The 14,602-nt window shown below is 41.7% G+C and overlaps 2 protein-coding genes across 2 annotated transcripts in view; one reads left to right on the forward strand and one right to left on the reverse strand.

The window, feature by feature from the left end:
- Positions 1–4,880, reverse strand: part of dcaf13 (ddb1 and cul4 associated factor 13) — an 89,472-nt gene extending 84,592 nt beyond the window's left edge. The window contains exon 1 of the mRNA XM_063034782.1: positions 4,707–4,880. Coding sequence (XP_062890852.1) covers positions 4,707–4,776 — 70 coding nt within the window. The 5' untranslated portion in view covers positions 4,777–4,880. The remainder of the gene's footprint in view (positions 1–4,706) is intronic.
- Positions 4,881–4,999: 119 nt separating this feature from the next.
- LOC134350036 (solute carrier family 25 member 32-like) overlaps positions 5,000–14,602 on the forward strand; it is a 31,621-nt gene continuing 22,018 nt past the window's right edge. Inside the window, exons 1-3 of the mRNA XM_063054947.1 lie at positions 5,000–5,259; positions 7,326–7,476; positions 10,524–10,609. Of these exons, the coding sequence (XP_062911017.1) occupies positions 5,091–5,259; positions 7,326–7,476; positions 10,524–10,609 (406 nt within the window). The 5' untranslated portion in view covers positions 5,000–5,090. The remainder of the gene's footprint in view (positions 5,260–7,325; positions 7,477–10,523; positions 10,610–14,602) is intronic.

Genomic DNA, 14,602 nt, shown 5'->3' on the forward strand with positions numbered 1-14,602 from the left:
CTTACTATTAATACTATACTCTGTCTTCAAATTTGACCTACCAAAATGAACCACTTCACACTTATCTAGGTTGAATTCCAACTGCCACTTCTCAGCCCAGTTCTGCATCCTATCAATGTCCCACTGTAACCTCTGACAACACTCCAGACTATCCACAACACCCTCAACTTTTGCGTCATCAGCAAACTTACTAACCCATCCTTCTACTTCTTCATCCAGGTCATTTATAAAAATCACAAAGAGTGGTCCTAGAACAGATCCCTGCGGAACACCACTGGTCACCACCCTCCATATAGAATACGAACCATCTACAACCACCTGTGGTTACCACCTTCCGTGAGCAAGCCAATTCTGGATCCACAAGACAAGGTCTCCTTGGATTCCATACCTCCTTACTTTCTGAATGAGCCTTGCACGGGGAATCTTATCAAATGCCTTGCTGAAATCCATATACATTACATCCACTGCTCTACCTTCATCAATATAACACACAAAAAAATGCTGGTGAGCGCAGCAGGCGAGGCTGACAAAACGTCGACTGTACCTCTTCCTATAGATGCTGCCTAGCCTGCTGCGTTCACCAGCATTTATGTGTGTTGCTTGAATTTCCAGCATCTGCAGATTTCCTCGTGTTTGCCTTCATCAGTGTGTTTTGTTACATCCTCAAAGAATTCAATCAGGCGCATAAGGGACGACCTGCCTTGACAAAGCTATGTGGACTAATCAGATTATGTCTCTCCAAATGCCCATGTATCCTGCCTCTCAGGATCTTCAACAACTTGCCCACCACTGAGGTAAGACTCACTGATCTATAATTCGTACTCCCTTTCTTGCACAAGGGAACAATATTTGCAACCCTCCAATCCTCCAGTACTTCTCCTGTCCCTATTGTTGATGCAACGATCATTACCAGGGGCTCAGCAATCTCCTCCCTCGCATCCCACAGTAGCCTGGGGTATATCCTGCCTGGTCCTGGCGACTTATCTAATCTAATGAATTTTTAAAAGCTCCAGCACATCCTCTTTCCTAATGTCTATCTGCTCAAGTGTTTCAGTCCACTGTAAGTCATTCCCACAACTGCCAAGGTCCTTTTCCCTGGTGGAAAATGAATCGAAGTATTCATTAAGTACCTCTGCTACCTCCTCCAACTCCGTGCATGTTTCCACTATCACGCCTGATTGGTCCTGTTCTCACACGACTCATCCTCTTTAGCTTCACATACTTGTAGAATGCCTTGGGGTTTTCCTTAATCCTGCTCATCAAGGTCATGGCCCCTTCAAGCTCTCCTAATTTAATTTTTAAGCTCCTTCCTGGCAACCTCATAATTTTCTAGAACTCCATCAGTACTTATCTTTTGCAAGGATATTGGAAAAAGCAATTGATTTCAGATTTTAAAAATGGTATGAGATAAAAAAAAATAATCTATAGGACTATATAGATAGAGCAGTGGAATGGACCTGACTGGATTCTTCTAAAGAAAGCCACATGGTTTCCTCTTGTGCCATTAATGCCTTCATGTCTACGACCAAATGATAGCAAGGAAAACAATATAACTCTTTGATATGGATAGTTTATAGTTGTCTGGGTAGTAGACATAAAACAGTAATATAAAAAATTGAGATGCTATCTTTCTAAGCTATTAAAAAATTCAGAGTTTTGTAGTATTTGAGGGAATGACAATATATCATTTAGAAATAAAGCGCGGAGCAGTCCATTCTAGCCCAATGAGCTGCACTGCCCAACATCCCACCTATATAACCTCAGACTAATCACTGGACAATTTACAAAGACCAGTTAACCAGTACACCTTTGAAATATGGGAGGAAACCAAATCAGAGAGCTTAGTGCCATTTAAAAAATGCACTCATCTCCTTGCATATTAAAGGGAAACAAATTTCAAGGACAATTTATTTAAAAACCTTATTTCAAGGTTTTTAGATAAATTGTTCACAAACGCCTCATGTTCACTGATTTTATAAGATTATGAAAGATTTATTTTACACACTAATGCACCCTGCAGTAAGCACCAACAATTTAGACATTTCTAGATACTCAAAGGATTTCTATGAATATTTTATTTTAACACTGACCTGTGATGGGCCTGATAATTATCACTAAAAAATGTATGCCACTGATAAACTGAGAAAATATATTAAATGAAGTCAATAAAGTAAATTTTGAGATTATCCTCTTTGAGTGCAAAAGCAAGTCAGAGTATTTTCTAAATGGCAAAAAGCTTGGAAATGTCAATGTACAGATGTACCCTAGCTAGTGAATTTAACATTTTGTAAACCTTTACATTAAGGGTATAAAGGCCTTTGATTAGATCCCATCTCAGTAGAGTATGCAATTCTTGTCCTCTTATATCAAACCGATTTATATTGTTCCCACAGTTAAAATGTCTAATACCAGGGAGCATGCAGTTCGATTGAGTGGCCTACACATCAAAGAAGATGAGCGGGGCAAGTTATTTATTTATTTAACACACACAGAATGGTGGGTGCCTAGAATGTGCTGCCTAGGGCAATGCTGGTCTTGGTGTGTAGTTTTTCATTGATTCTATAGTATTTTTTTCTTCTACTGTAAAGGCCTGTAAGAAAATGAATCTCAGGGTAGCACTTGGTGACACATACATACTACAATAATAGGTTTACTTTGAACTTTGTTTCTATGTTCTAGAGAGAGATATATATATACAGAATCACCAGAATGAAACAAAGGGCAAAAGCATTGAAAAGGAAAGACAAGTTGCATAGACATGGATAAAGTAAATGTTAAAGCCAAAAAAGTCTGCTGATGCACAAGCAAAGAAATTATTTCTTCTAATGGACAGAAAGACTGAGTATACACGGCTTTCAGATTTGTGCTAGGTCATTTCAATGTGGTCTTAAAGTGCCTCTTCACAAATGACATTGGGAATATGAACATAGAAAACGTAATCAAAATCCATGTTATTTTTTAAATGCAGAAATGGCAACCACACATGATTTGATATGTTTTGCAGTAGCTAGACATATTTTCTCTTGAAGTCCCACCTCTACAAAAATTAAGACTAGGTACTTCCTGATTGAGTTTGTTTATTATCACCTGACTATATATGTACAAACAAAACAACATTCCTCTGGACCACAGTGCACCCACAAAACAAATAACACACACAGCACATAAAACAAAATATTGCCACAAATAAGTTAAAATATAACTCAAAGTGTATGAAATGTGAAGCACAGGTTAACAGTAAACAGCACAGTGAACAGCTCTCTGTCTTAGTGATAAGACCTTGATGGTAGCAAGGTATTCATTAGTCTCACAGCCTAAGGGAAGAAGCTGTTAACTAGACTAGCAGTTCTAGTCCTGATGCTCTGTACCTCTTTCCTGACATAGTGGGTCAAAGATATTGTGGGATGCATGGTAGGGATCCTCAACAATGTTTTGGGCCCTTCTTATACAATGCTTCTGGTAAATGTCAAAATCTCAGTGGTTTTTACAATCCTCTATAGGGTCTCGCAGTTTGATGCCTTGCAGCTTCCATACCACACAATGAAGGAGTCAGACAGGATGATCCTGTGGAACATTGCTAGAATGGGGGCAGTGAACCTTGCACAACCCTCTCATAATCTTTTCAGTTATTATTCACCTTAATATTGATTTACAGTCGAATTTTTTCAGCTGCAATGACATTATCAATGTGTAATATTGTTTAACATTGGAAATAGGATCAGAAAATAATATGCAACACACATCAAAGTTGCTGGTGAACGCAGCAGGCCAAGCAGCATCTATAGGAAGAGGCGCAGTCGACGTTTCAGGCCGAGACCCTTCGTCAGGACATGACGAAGGGTCTCGGCCTGAAACGTCGACTGCGCCTCTTCCTATAGATGCTGCTTGGCCTGCTGCGTTCACCAGCAACTTTGATGTGTGTTGCTTGAATTTCCAGCATCTGCAGAATTCCTGTTGTTTTCAGAAAATAATTATGTTGTGGCCCCTATAATCAACACAGTTCAACTAGGAGTACACACTACTGAAAGTCATGAAACCTGCACGCTTTAAAATCTCCGTGAAATTCTCCAAGTTCATTGCAAGGTAAAAACAAACTCTGTATCTCTTCCAGCACAATATTCCCCATATCAAGTCCTTAGATATATGAGTATTTGATAATGTGCGAACCGACCCAAGACTGCATAGATTTGACGAGTTGAATTTATTTAGATGACCAACTGCGCTCACAAGATGCCAATTACTGCCCCACTCCCGGTTTCGTTTAGGACAATATTTTGAACAGAAGACCGCAGATAGTGGAATCTAGACCAACACAAAACACTGAAGAAACTCAGGGTCAGGCAGCATCTGCAGAACGAAATAGACAGTCGACATCTCAGATTGAAATCTTTCATCTCGACTCAAAGACAGAGGGCTACTGTTATGATGTGAGTTTCTCCAGCTTCCGGTTCGTTGAACTATTCTTAATGTTTGAATGCAGACCTGTCAGTTTATACAAGTTCTTGTGCGCGCTTCTTACAACTTCCCTTTCTAATGTGAACATGGCTCTGTGTGGGAATTAATTTACTCACTGCCCCCACCGGATAATCTCAATAGCTCAAGGCCACCCATTCACAAGTATCACCAAACACACTACACGTGGTCCCTGTATGGCCAGGCCCAGGTTTTCCAGCGTCGCTCAGGTAACCTCCTGCGTAACCACTCACCTCGGTGAATATCTATTTTTGTTTCTCTAACGTAATCATCCGGATTTCTAGACAGGATCTTCACTTTCATTTTAAAATCCCATCCGACTCCAGCGACATCTAAATCAGGCCGGTTTTTTTTCCGCGATCACCACTTGTCTCCTCAGCAACCCGACGGAAGCGTTTCTGGGTCACGTGATAGGGAAGCGGACGATGACGTCAAGACGTACGAGAGGAGTGGATAGGATGGCGACGAAACGAGTGCTGCGTCATGTCGTCATGAGCGTTGCTGATGGCATTGTTAGAGTTGCGCATGCGCGGAGTTGGGAGTCCCGGGTCGGTGTGATCCGTGCTGTGTCTGCAAGTGATTATCGCCCTTAGCCATCACGGTTTGCTGGCGAGAGGATGTCACCGGGAGCCGGCCCGGCCCCGGAGCCCGATGTCACCTGGGCAGCGGCATTCCTGCGCTTTGTTAATTTGGTGAAGTACGAGAACCTGGTGGCCGGCGTCAGCGGCGGAGTGGTGTCGACCCTGGTACTGCACCCGCTGGACCTCGTCAAGATCAGGTTCGCAGGTAAACAAAGTCCCTGCCCTCCCCTAGCTCCCGAGCAACGTGAAACCGTGTGTAAGTCGGGCGCCAGTGGCCGAAAGTACAAACCACGTGTCAGTGAGCCGGGGTCGCCGTATTTCCGAGCGACATACAGTATACCTAGTGTATGCTGACTCATACTGCAAATCAATTAACCCCCCCCCCCAGTATTTACCCCTGTACTTCATTCTTGCCATACACCCCCTCCCCACACGCCCTCCTATTCTACCTCTCACAAGGAGTAGTTTTAACTGGCTGGCTAACTAATTAACCAACCAACCAACCACGCTTCTTTTAGGATGTGGGCGTTAATCGCTGCACCCGGCGGAAACACCGCGGTTAGAAGGCGAAGGTCCAAATTCTAGTCGTCGCCGGAGTTCCAGGTTGAATCCAGGGACCTGACGATGTTAGGCGGCAGCAGCAGCTCTATTATCTGTGCTGCTGTGAGTGTAAAGTGCACGGTTGGGAGTATGGATGTTGGGATCAGTAGGTAGGATTGTCAGATGCTGGAAATCCAGAGCGACGCACAAAATGTTGGAGGAACTCAGCATTTGCGAACCATACTGGGAGGTGGATTGTGAGAGCTGTGCTTTTATTTAAACAAGACCTTTTTTATTTGCAAAATTGGAAAGTTACTAAAATGTTATCTCCTTAATTAGCGGAGGTCAATCAATCAGGCGACAATCAGCTCCGTTTATGGTTGACTAAAATCTTTAGTGTCTGATGTATTGGCGGCACAAGTTCAGGTCATGATCATGCAGACTCCGCGCAAGCAGGAGCCTTTCCTATATTTTTCTCGGTCAAGTCTGTTACGTGTGGAAAGAGACACCTCCTCAACCAAGCCTTATCCCTGTGAAATCTAGTTGGAGTTATTAAGCATAACAGTGGAGACTGAGTACTTTCATGGAGTGCATATGTTAAATTCAGGATGTGTGCGCAAGGTCCTTTTTTTTATTCCTAGAGGCAGAACGTGTACAATAGCGTTGCTGGCTCGCAGCTACCGCGATTTGGGTTCTGTCCTGAACATGGCTGTGTCCCGTTTGGAGTTTGCACGTTCTCCTTGTGTCTGACTTTCCCTGGGCTGGTTCTCATCCCTTTGGCAGCCCAGAGAGTGCTGTTGAGTAAGTTGATTGGAGACTGTAAGATAGGCACGTGAGAGAAGTTGGCATGTAGACGTAATGGGTTGAAGCCTCCATTATCATCATTATGTGCCATGCCATGTCCTATGACGTGGTGATCTTCACCTTGACCATGATTGTTCATGGCAAATTTTTCTTACTGAAATGGTCTGCCATTGCTGCCTTCTGGGCGGCGGGTGACCGCAGCCATTATCAAAGATTCAGAAATGTCTGCCTGGCATCAGTGGTTTGCATAACCAGGAGTTGCGATATGTACCAACTGCTCATATGACCATCTACCATTTGCTCCCATGGCTTTGCGTGACCCTGATCTTGGGGGCGCTACTCCTTGCAAAGGGTGATCTGCAGTCTAGTGGAGGGAAGGAGTACCTTGCACTTCCTTTGGTGGAGACCGCCATCTTTTCCATTAGAAGTATGTGTGTTCTGGGGGCATCATTTATACGTCATCATGCAGGGAGAGAGCCATGAATTGGGTGGCTTAAGTTTTTTACTTCAAGACAAAATGCGGAACTGACCCTTCCAGCCCACTGAGCCGCACTGCCCAGCAGCCCAATCATTTAACCCGAGCCTAATCACAGAACAACTTACAATGGCGAATTAACTTACTAATCATTACGTCCTTGGACTGTGGCAGGAAACCAGAGCACCTGAAGGAAACCCATGTGGTCACAGGGAGAACATCCTTACAGATGGCACTGGACTTGAACCCCAAACTGATTTGTATTAGCATCGTGTTAACTGCAGCACTACTGTGGCACCCATAAAGTGTAATCTACCTGCATGCAGCTTTGAGAAAAAGTGTTATGGCATTTACTGCACATATTCCATAGTTTTACTAAAGACTAACCAAAACTGGATCTTGGGAAGATATTTGATTTGATCTTTAAAATGTGTTTTTTTTTTGCTGTGCAGTGAGTGATGGCTTGCAGGTAAGACCTAAATACAATGGAATTCTACATTGCATCAAAAGCATCTGGAAGGCTGATGGAATTCAAGGGCTCTATCAAGGAGTAACCCCCAATGTCTGGGGCGCAGGATTGTCTTGGGGATTATATTTCTTTTTGTAAGTATAACAAATATTTTTTGTAAGTTAGAAATTCCTTGTTACTGGGCTGAATTGTGTTGAACCAGGCCTGCTGTCCAGAATCACTGCTTAATATCCTGTCATGCTCACAGTAACGTGGGATGGCCCATGCCGATCCGGAGTCCAGCAGCATGATATGGAAAGCAAATGTCACCAGGCAGTGAATTGCAAACTTCATGCCCTGAGATGCTTGCCAGATGACAAAGCGGGAGCTGCAGATTTGCTCACTATGTCTGGTGTAATTCATTTTAATAATCTTTAAATCTTTGGCATTTGAAGCATGGGTTTTTGAAGTAAACTTTAATCAGCAAATAAGTATATCAATTATTAATGTGTATAAAAAACACGAGATACTGCTGATGTTGGAACTCTTAATGGAGAAAATCAACAGGTCAGGCAGCAGTGGGGGGAATGAACAGTTGATATTTCAGGCTGAGACCCTTCATCAGGACAGTGTGTATCTGTTGGCCAATTAAAATCAGATTCTTTATAGTAACGTCTCCTTGACTCAAATTTTGCTGGGAGTAGCTCTGAGTTCCTCACAGAACCCTTGGCATTTCTCAGCATTTGTGCTTATGGGTTTTGAGGCTCCCGTACAAAGGCCAAAAACCCAAACTTAAAGGATAGGCTGGGCTTTCACTGGGGAATCTTTCCCAGGTCTGGGAGAGAAGAAGAAAGTAAGACAGAAAAATACTGCAAGTGCTCAGCAGGGCAAGCAGCTTTAGTTGGCAGAGAAATGGCTTCAGTCACCACACTATCAGAAGGTGTGGGCGCGTGGCCAAGTGGTTAAGGCATTCGTCTAGTGATTTGAAGGTCGCTAGTTGGAGCCTTGGCTGAGGCAGCGTGTTGTGTCCTTGAGCAAGGCACTTCACCACACATTGCTCTGTGACGATACTGGTGCCAAACTGTATGGGTCCTAATGCCCTTCCCTTGGACAACATCGCTGGTGTGGAGAGGGGAGATTTGCAGCATGGGCAACTGCTGGTCTTCCATACAACCTTGCCCAGGCTTGCTCCCTGGAAACCTTCGAAGGCGCAAATCCATGGTCTCACGAGACTACCAGATGCCGATAAATCAGAAGGTCGCAGAGGTTTTGGCACGGCTGCAGAAGAGATTCACCAAAATGTTGCTTTTATTGGACTGTACTGTCTATAAAGAGAGGTTTTCTCTGGAGGCTGAGGGCCAACCTGATAGAGGTATATAAAGTTGTGAGGGGCATAAGTTGGGTATGTGGGTCAGTGTCCTTTTGCCAGGGTGGAAGTAGTAAGGTGAGGCGGTGGGGGGGAATTTAAAGGGAATGTGTGAGGCAAATTTTAACAGTGTTGCAGGTGATTGGAAGGTGGTAGAATGAGATACAATAGTAATGTTTAAAGGCATTCAGACAGATACATGAGCATGCAGGGAATGGAAGGATAGAGAGCATGTGCAGGCATATGTGATTACATCAGATATGGGCCTCTTCTGTACTGTTTTGTTCTTTCAATCAAGCTGAAAAAGTAAAAAATGAGCATGTTTTAAGTTGCAAAGAAGGTGATTTGGAGAATGGTGAGTCTCCCCCGCCCTGCCATTCAGAAGCGCTGCATTCGCAGAGCTCTCAGCATTGTCATTGAACCTTCCCATCCATCCCACAATCAGAAGGTACCACAGTATAATAGCGAAGACTGCTGAGCTGGACAACAGCTTCTTTCCCCAGGCTGTGTAACACCCTGCTACCACCCAGTTCACATTATTTATGACAGCACCGGTAGCATTATACTATTTTACTATATATATACACACACACACACATACACATTTTATGTCAACAGAATCCTTTTTATGTCAACAGAATCCTTTATCTGTTAATATTATTTTATGTGCTGTGTGTTATACACGTACTGTAATTTGCACAGTGGAATGTGTTCCTCTAACCCCTATGTGTTCATGTCTCTTGTAAATGCCTCTTAAGCATTGCAATTCCATTTGTTTCTACCATCTCTCATGGCTTATAAAGGGTGATTTTTCTTCTCCATTTTGATTGTTCCTGTATCACATTTGGCGATAGAAATTAGGTACATCTGGGTAAGTATGATATTTGAAGATTAAATGCATTACTATAAACAAACTTTAACAAATTTTGATCCTTTGACAAAAAAAATGATTAAACTTATTTCATCTTAAATCGTTTACCCCCTTCCTCCAGAGCAATGTGTGGTTAAGTGCCTTGCTCAAGGACACAACACGCTGCCTCAGCCAAGGCTCGAACTAATGACCTTCAGCCTGCATTCTCACTCACCTGGTTTCACCTATCATTTGCCAACTTCTACTCCGTTCCCCCCCCCACCAACCATCTTATTATGGCTTCTTGCCCTTACTTTCCAGTCCTTATGAAGGGTTTCAACCCAATACATCAACTGTTTATTCATTTCCCTAGCTGTTGCCTGACCTGTTGAGTTTCTCCAGCATTTTGTGTGTTGCTTTGGATTTCTAGCATCTGCAGAACCTCTTGTGGTTATGGGGGCATGGTGTTTTGATTTGATGATGTTGGTGTTGTTGCTGCTGAACATTTGGGCATGCTATGTTAGCACTGAAATGTGTGGTGATACTTGTGGACTGCCCACAGCACATCCTGGCAAGTGCTGATTTTTTAAATGCAAAATAACATTATTTCTCTACATATTTCAGTGCGCGTGTCATAAACAAATTTGAATTGAACCATGCCTTCTTGTATGAATATATGTGAATAATCCTTTATTTCAATGTGGATAGCTAGTCAAGGCTCAAAAGCCACATGGAATCTGTTGCTTTGCTGTACCCAGTTCTGTGTGTGAACAAGTAATTAATGTTTCCTTAAATTAATGATTTTTATTTGTGCAGCCCAACTGAAAATATTCAAGTATGAAAAAACTAATTAGTTTCTTGCTATGAAAATTATTCAAGTAGAGGTTTTTTTTTTAGTAGTTGATATAGTTTGAAGGTGTGTAAGAAAAGAGAGTATCTTTGGTGTTGCCAATCATCGCTAAATGTTAAATGTATGCTACTTACAGTTATAATGCTATCAAGGCTTACAAGCAGGATGGTTCTTCAACACAGCTTAGTGCTACTCAGCACCTCATCTCAGCTGCTGAAGCTGGTAAGTATTCGGAAAATTTGCTTGACATGACGATACAGTATTGATACTTTATATTTTAATAGTATCGGCGTTGCCCTCCAGAATGCTTTTATTCATTACTGTAATTGATAGTTTTATTTCATTATTGTAATTCTGACTTCACCAGAGAGGGATCATCTTACAGTGTACAGGTTATAGCAAACTTTTAGCCAAAAAGATCATTTCCATATTTAACTGCATTTTCATTTTTCTGTCTGTTCGGAATAAGTACAGTTGCAAGAAAAAGTTTGTGAACCCTTTGCAAGTACCTGGTTTTCTGCATTAATTACTCATAAAATTGGTCTGATCTTCATCTAAGTCACAATAATAGATAAACAGTTTCTGCCTAAACTAATAATATACTTCTCATCAATACTGAGTACACCATTTAAACAATCACAGTCTAGGTTCAAAAAATTATGTGAACCTCTGGGGTAATGCCTTCTAATAAAGTCATTTGGAGTCAGGTGTTCCAATCAATGAGATGAAATTGGAGGTGTAGAAGTGCTCTGCTCTATAACAGAGCCTACTCTTCTCAAGAAAGTTCTATTTATGTGCACAGGGCCTCATACAAAACAACTTTTAGAGGACATTAGAAGAACTGTAGCCGGTAAAGACTAAAGCATTTCTAAAGACCTGAGTGCTCATCAGTAAGAGAAATTGTCTACGAATGGAGGAAATTCAGTACTGTTGCTACTCTCCCTAGGAGTAAGAAGGAAGAAGAAGGAATTCCTTAACTCCGATTGGAGTCATCAGGACGCCGTCATGACAGCGTTTTTTTTAGCAGGCTTTCTTATTTTTACGAGGCCAAGTGGCTAGCTGGACGCTTAACCCAGCACGGATGGAAAGTGTGCAAGGGAGCCAGCTAGATTGGAACTCCGCTCCAAAGTCCAGTGCTGATGCCACTACACTACCTCCTTAGGAGTGGGCGTCTTGCAAAGATCACAAAGTGCTGAAGGAGGTGAAAAAGAACCCAAGTGTGACAGCAAAAGACCTGTAGATATCTCTAGAATTGGCTAAACTCTCTATTCATGTGTCGATTACAAGAAAAACACTGAACAAGAATGGTGCACATGGAAGGACACCATGGAAACAACAACTGCTCTCAAAAAAAAATATTGCTGCACGTCTCAAGTTTGCAGAGGATCGCTGGATGTTCCACAGCACTTCCGGAATAATGTTCTGTGGATAGATGAGACAAAAGTTGAACTTTTTGGCAGAAATGCACATTGCTGTGTTTGGAAGATAAAGAGCACTACACAGCACACCAAATCCTCATCCCAACTGTGAAGCATGGTAAAAGGAGCATTATGGTTTGAAGCTGCTTTGTTGCCTCTGCACCTGGACCACTTGCAATTGTTGAGGGAACAATGAATTCAAAATTATATCCAGACATTTTACAGGAGAATAAGGGCAGCAGTCACCTGAAGCTTATTAGAAGTTGGGTGATGCAACAAGACAGGGCCTGAAAGACAAGTAAATCAACAACAGAATGGCTTAAAAAGAAGAAAATTTGTGGTTTGAATTGGCCAAATCAGTGTCCAGACCTTAACCCATGACTTGAAGAGGGCTGTTCATACAAAGTATTCCCGAAATATTGATGTACTGAAACATTTTTGTTTGGAGGTCTGGTCTGAAGTTCCTGCTCGTCATTGTGCAATTCTGATCAGCAGCTACAGGTAATGGTGTGCGTGTGTGTGTGTGTGTGTCCATTGGTTGGGGCTGAGCATGGATGTTGCATCCGAGTTGTCTGTGATATGCGGGCTAGGGCAGTACGATATGGAAGACAAGTTGTTGCCTGTGTAGCAGGCTCTCCCTCTCCCTCTCCACGCAGCTGATGAATTCAAAGGGATGGCAGTAGGTATTCTAGAAATACTCAAACGGATAGCAACTGTGGAGAAAGAAACCGTTAATAAGTTCATCAGCCTAAAACGATAACTCTAATTTTCTACATAGAAATGCGACCTCAATAGCTGAGTATTTCTGGCATTTCTTTATTTTATATTTTTCATTTTATTCATCTGCCAGAGGTAAATGAATAAAATAATAAAAGGTCCAAAATGATAGAGGTACATAAAATAGATCAATATCGGTATCTCAGAACTGTGCAGTTTGTTAGTACTTTGAAATGTGTTGCAATAAAATTGTTTTTGTCAATCTGTTTATTAATTATGAATCAGATTTTCACCATCATGTTTAATTGAAGATCCTGTTGGTCAGATATCCTTGGCCCTTTGTTTCTCTTCAATTCCCTGCAACCATATTGGGCCAAAAATATTGTTAGGATTTTGAGAATAAAAAAGTTAATTTATTTTGAATGTTTTCAAAATATGATGTGAAGTTCATCTAGAATATTAGCAAATTGCATATAATGTTAACTGGGAAAACTAGGAAATTCATATAACCCAAGGCCACTTTAAAGAGGCGTTTATTCCAAAATTTTAGCTGTTATTGGGATATGAGCTGTAGTAACTTTGAACTGTATGTCATAGAGCCTGCAGAAGAGTTTCCATTATTATAGACAAATAAGCTTTTGTTTCATTTCCAAACAATACATTCTTGAAAGAAGTATGTTATATTTCCCATTTATATCACTTGTATTTGCACCTAATTATCAAAGAAGTCCATTTGGCCTGTGTTGTCTCTGTTGGCTCTCAGTTTCCCATAGGCCTCATTTCCCCACTTGGTTTGTGTGTGTATTTGTAACCAGCAAAGATGGAATTCATCTTTTAATGTCCATGGATTGTAATATTTATGTTTGGACAGCCTCTAAACTGTTTGGGTTTGACAGAAATAGTACACACAATTTTTTCAAATTTGATTAAAGTGACTAGTTGCTGATTCATTCTGTGTATTGTAGGAATCACCTTTTTAGAATATTAACTATGAGAATTTTATTAAAATAGTACTCTAGAATTTCAAATAGCTTAATGCTCTTTATGTCTGTGCTTTGTATGAGAAGGTCTCTTTCCAAAAATGAAAATTGGAAGTGGCCATTTCTCGATTTCATTCCTCTTCTGAATATCTGCATGTTATTTCTTTATTGAGATAAATCAACCGGTACTCTTTGGACTGTGGGAGGAAACCAGAGCACCTGGAAGAAACACAGAGGGACAGCATACAAATTCCTTACATGCAGTGCCGGGAATTGAACCCGGGTCACTAATACTGTTAAAGCAATGTGCTAACCACTACGCTACTGTGCCACCCCTAGCTTGAGAAGTATGATCAACCATATCATTTATTGTGTAACACTATCGTTTCCTATTGTTGGGTGATATTTGATGAAGCTGTATACCTGTCATTGTAAGCTGATAAAAAAGGTTTGATAACAGAAATTGTTCTGCAGCTGGGCAGTTTGAAACATAAATCAGATTCTCACATATGATGTCTATAGTCCATTGCAGAGCAGTGTGGAGACTACATGCTCATTCTGGTGCTTACTTGTAACCATTACTAAAACTTTACTGAGCTGCTCTGCCGCCTTAGAATGTGGGGGCTTCTTAAGGTGGATATGTGTTTGTTGATTCCCTTGCACTGGAGCTGGTGCATGGAAGGAGATCACTGTAGCAGACTATGCAACCCCTACCCTACCCCCCCCCAAAAAAAGTCATCTCCCTCACTGCAAAGACTATAGGGAGCTACACTCCTATTTCACCACTCTAAGGTTAACCAACTTACTGTTTAGTCTCAGGCCCACTACTCTGCCAGTCAAAGCTGTCTACAGGTGGTTGTGTCTGATTAGTACCACATTTCATAGTTTGCTGTGCAATGCACTACTGTAGGATAATGAAATGGGTGACAGATGACACATACTGATCCAGGACATGCTCTCTTCTCACTTCTGCCATCAGGAAGAAGGTACAAGAGTCTTATCAGTAGGTTCAGGAACAGCTATTACCCCTCAACCATCAGACTCTCGAACCAGTTGGGATAACTTCACTCAACCTCATTCACCCCATCACTGAACTGTTC

Source organism: Mobula hypostoma, chromosome 1 (genome assembly GCF_963921235.1).
Source record: "Mobula hypostoma chromosome 1, sMobHyp1.1, whole genome shotgun sequence".
Classification (NCBI taxonomy): Eukaryota; Metazoa; Chordata; class Chondrichthyes; order Myliobatiformes; family Myliobatidae; genus Mobula; species Mobula hypostoma.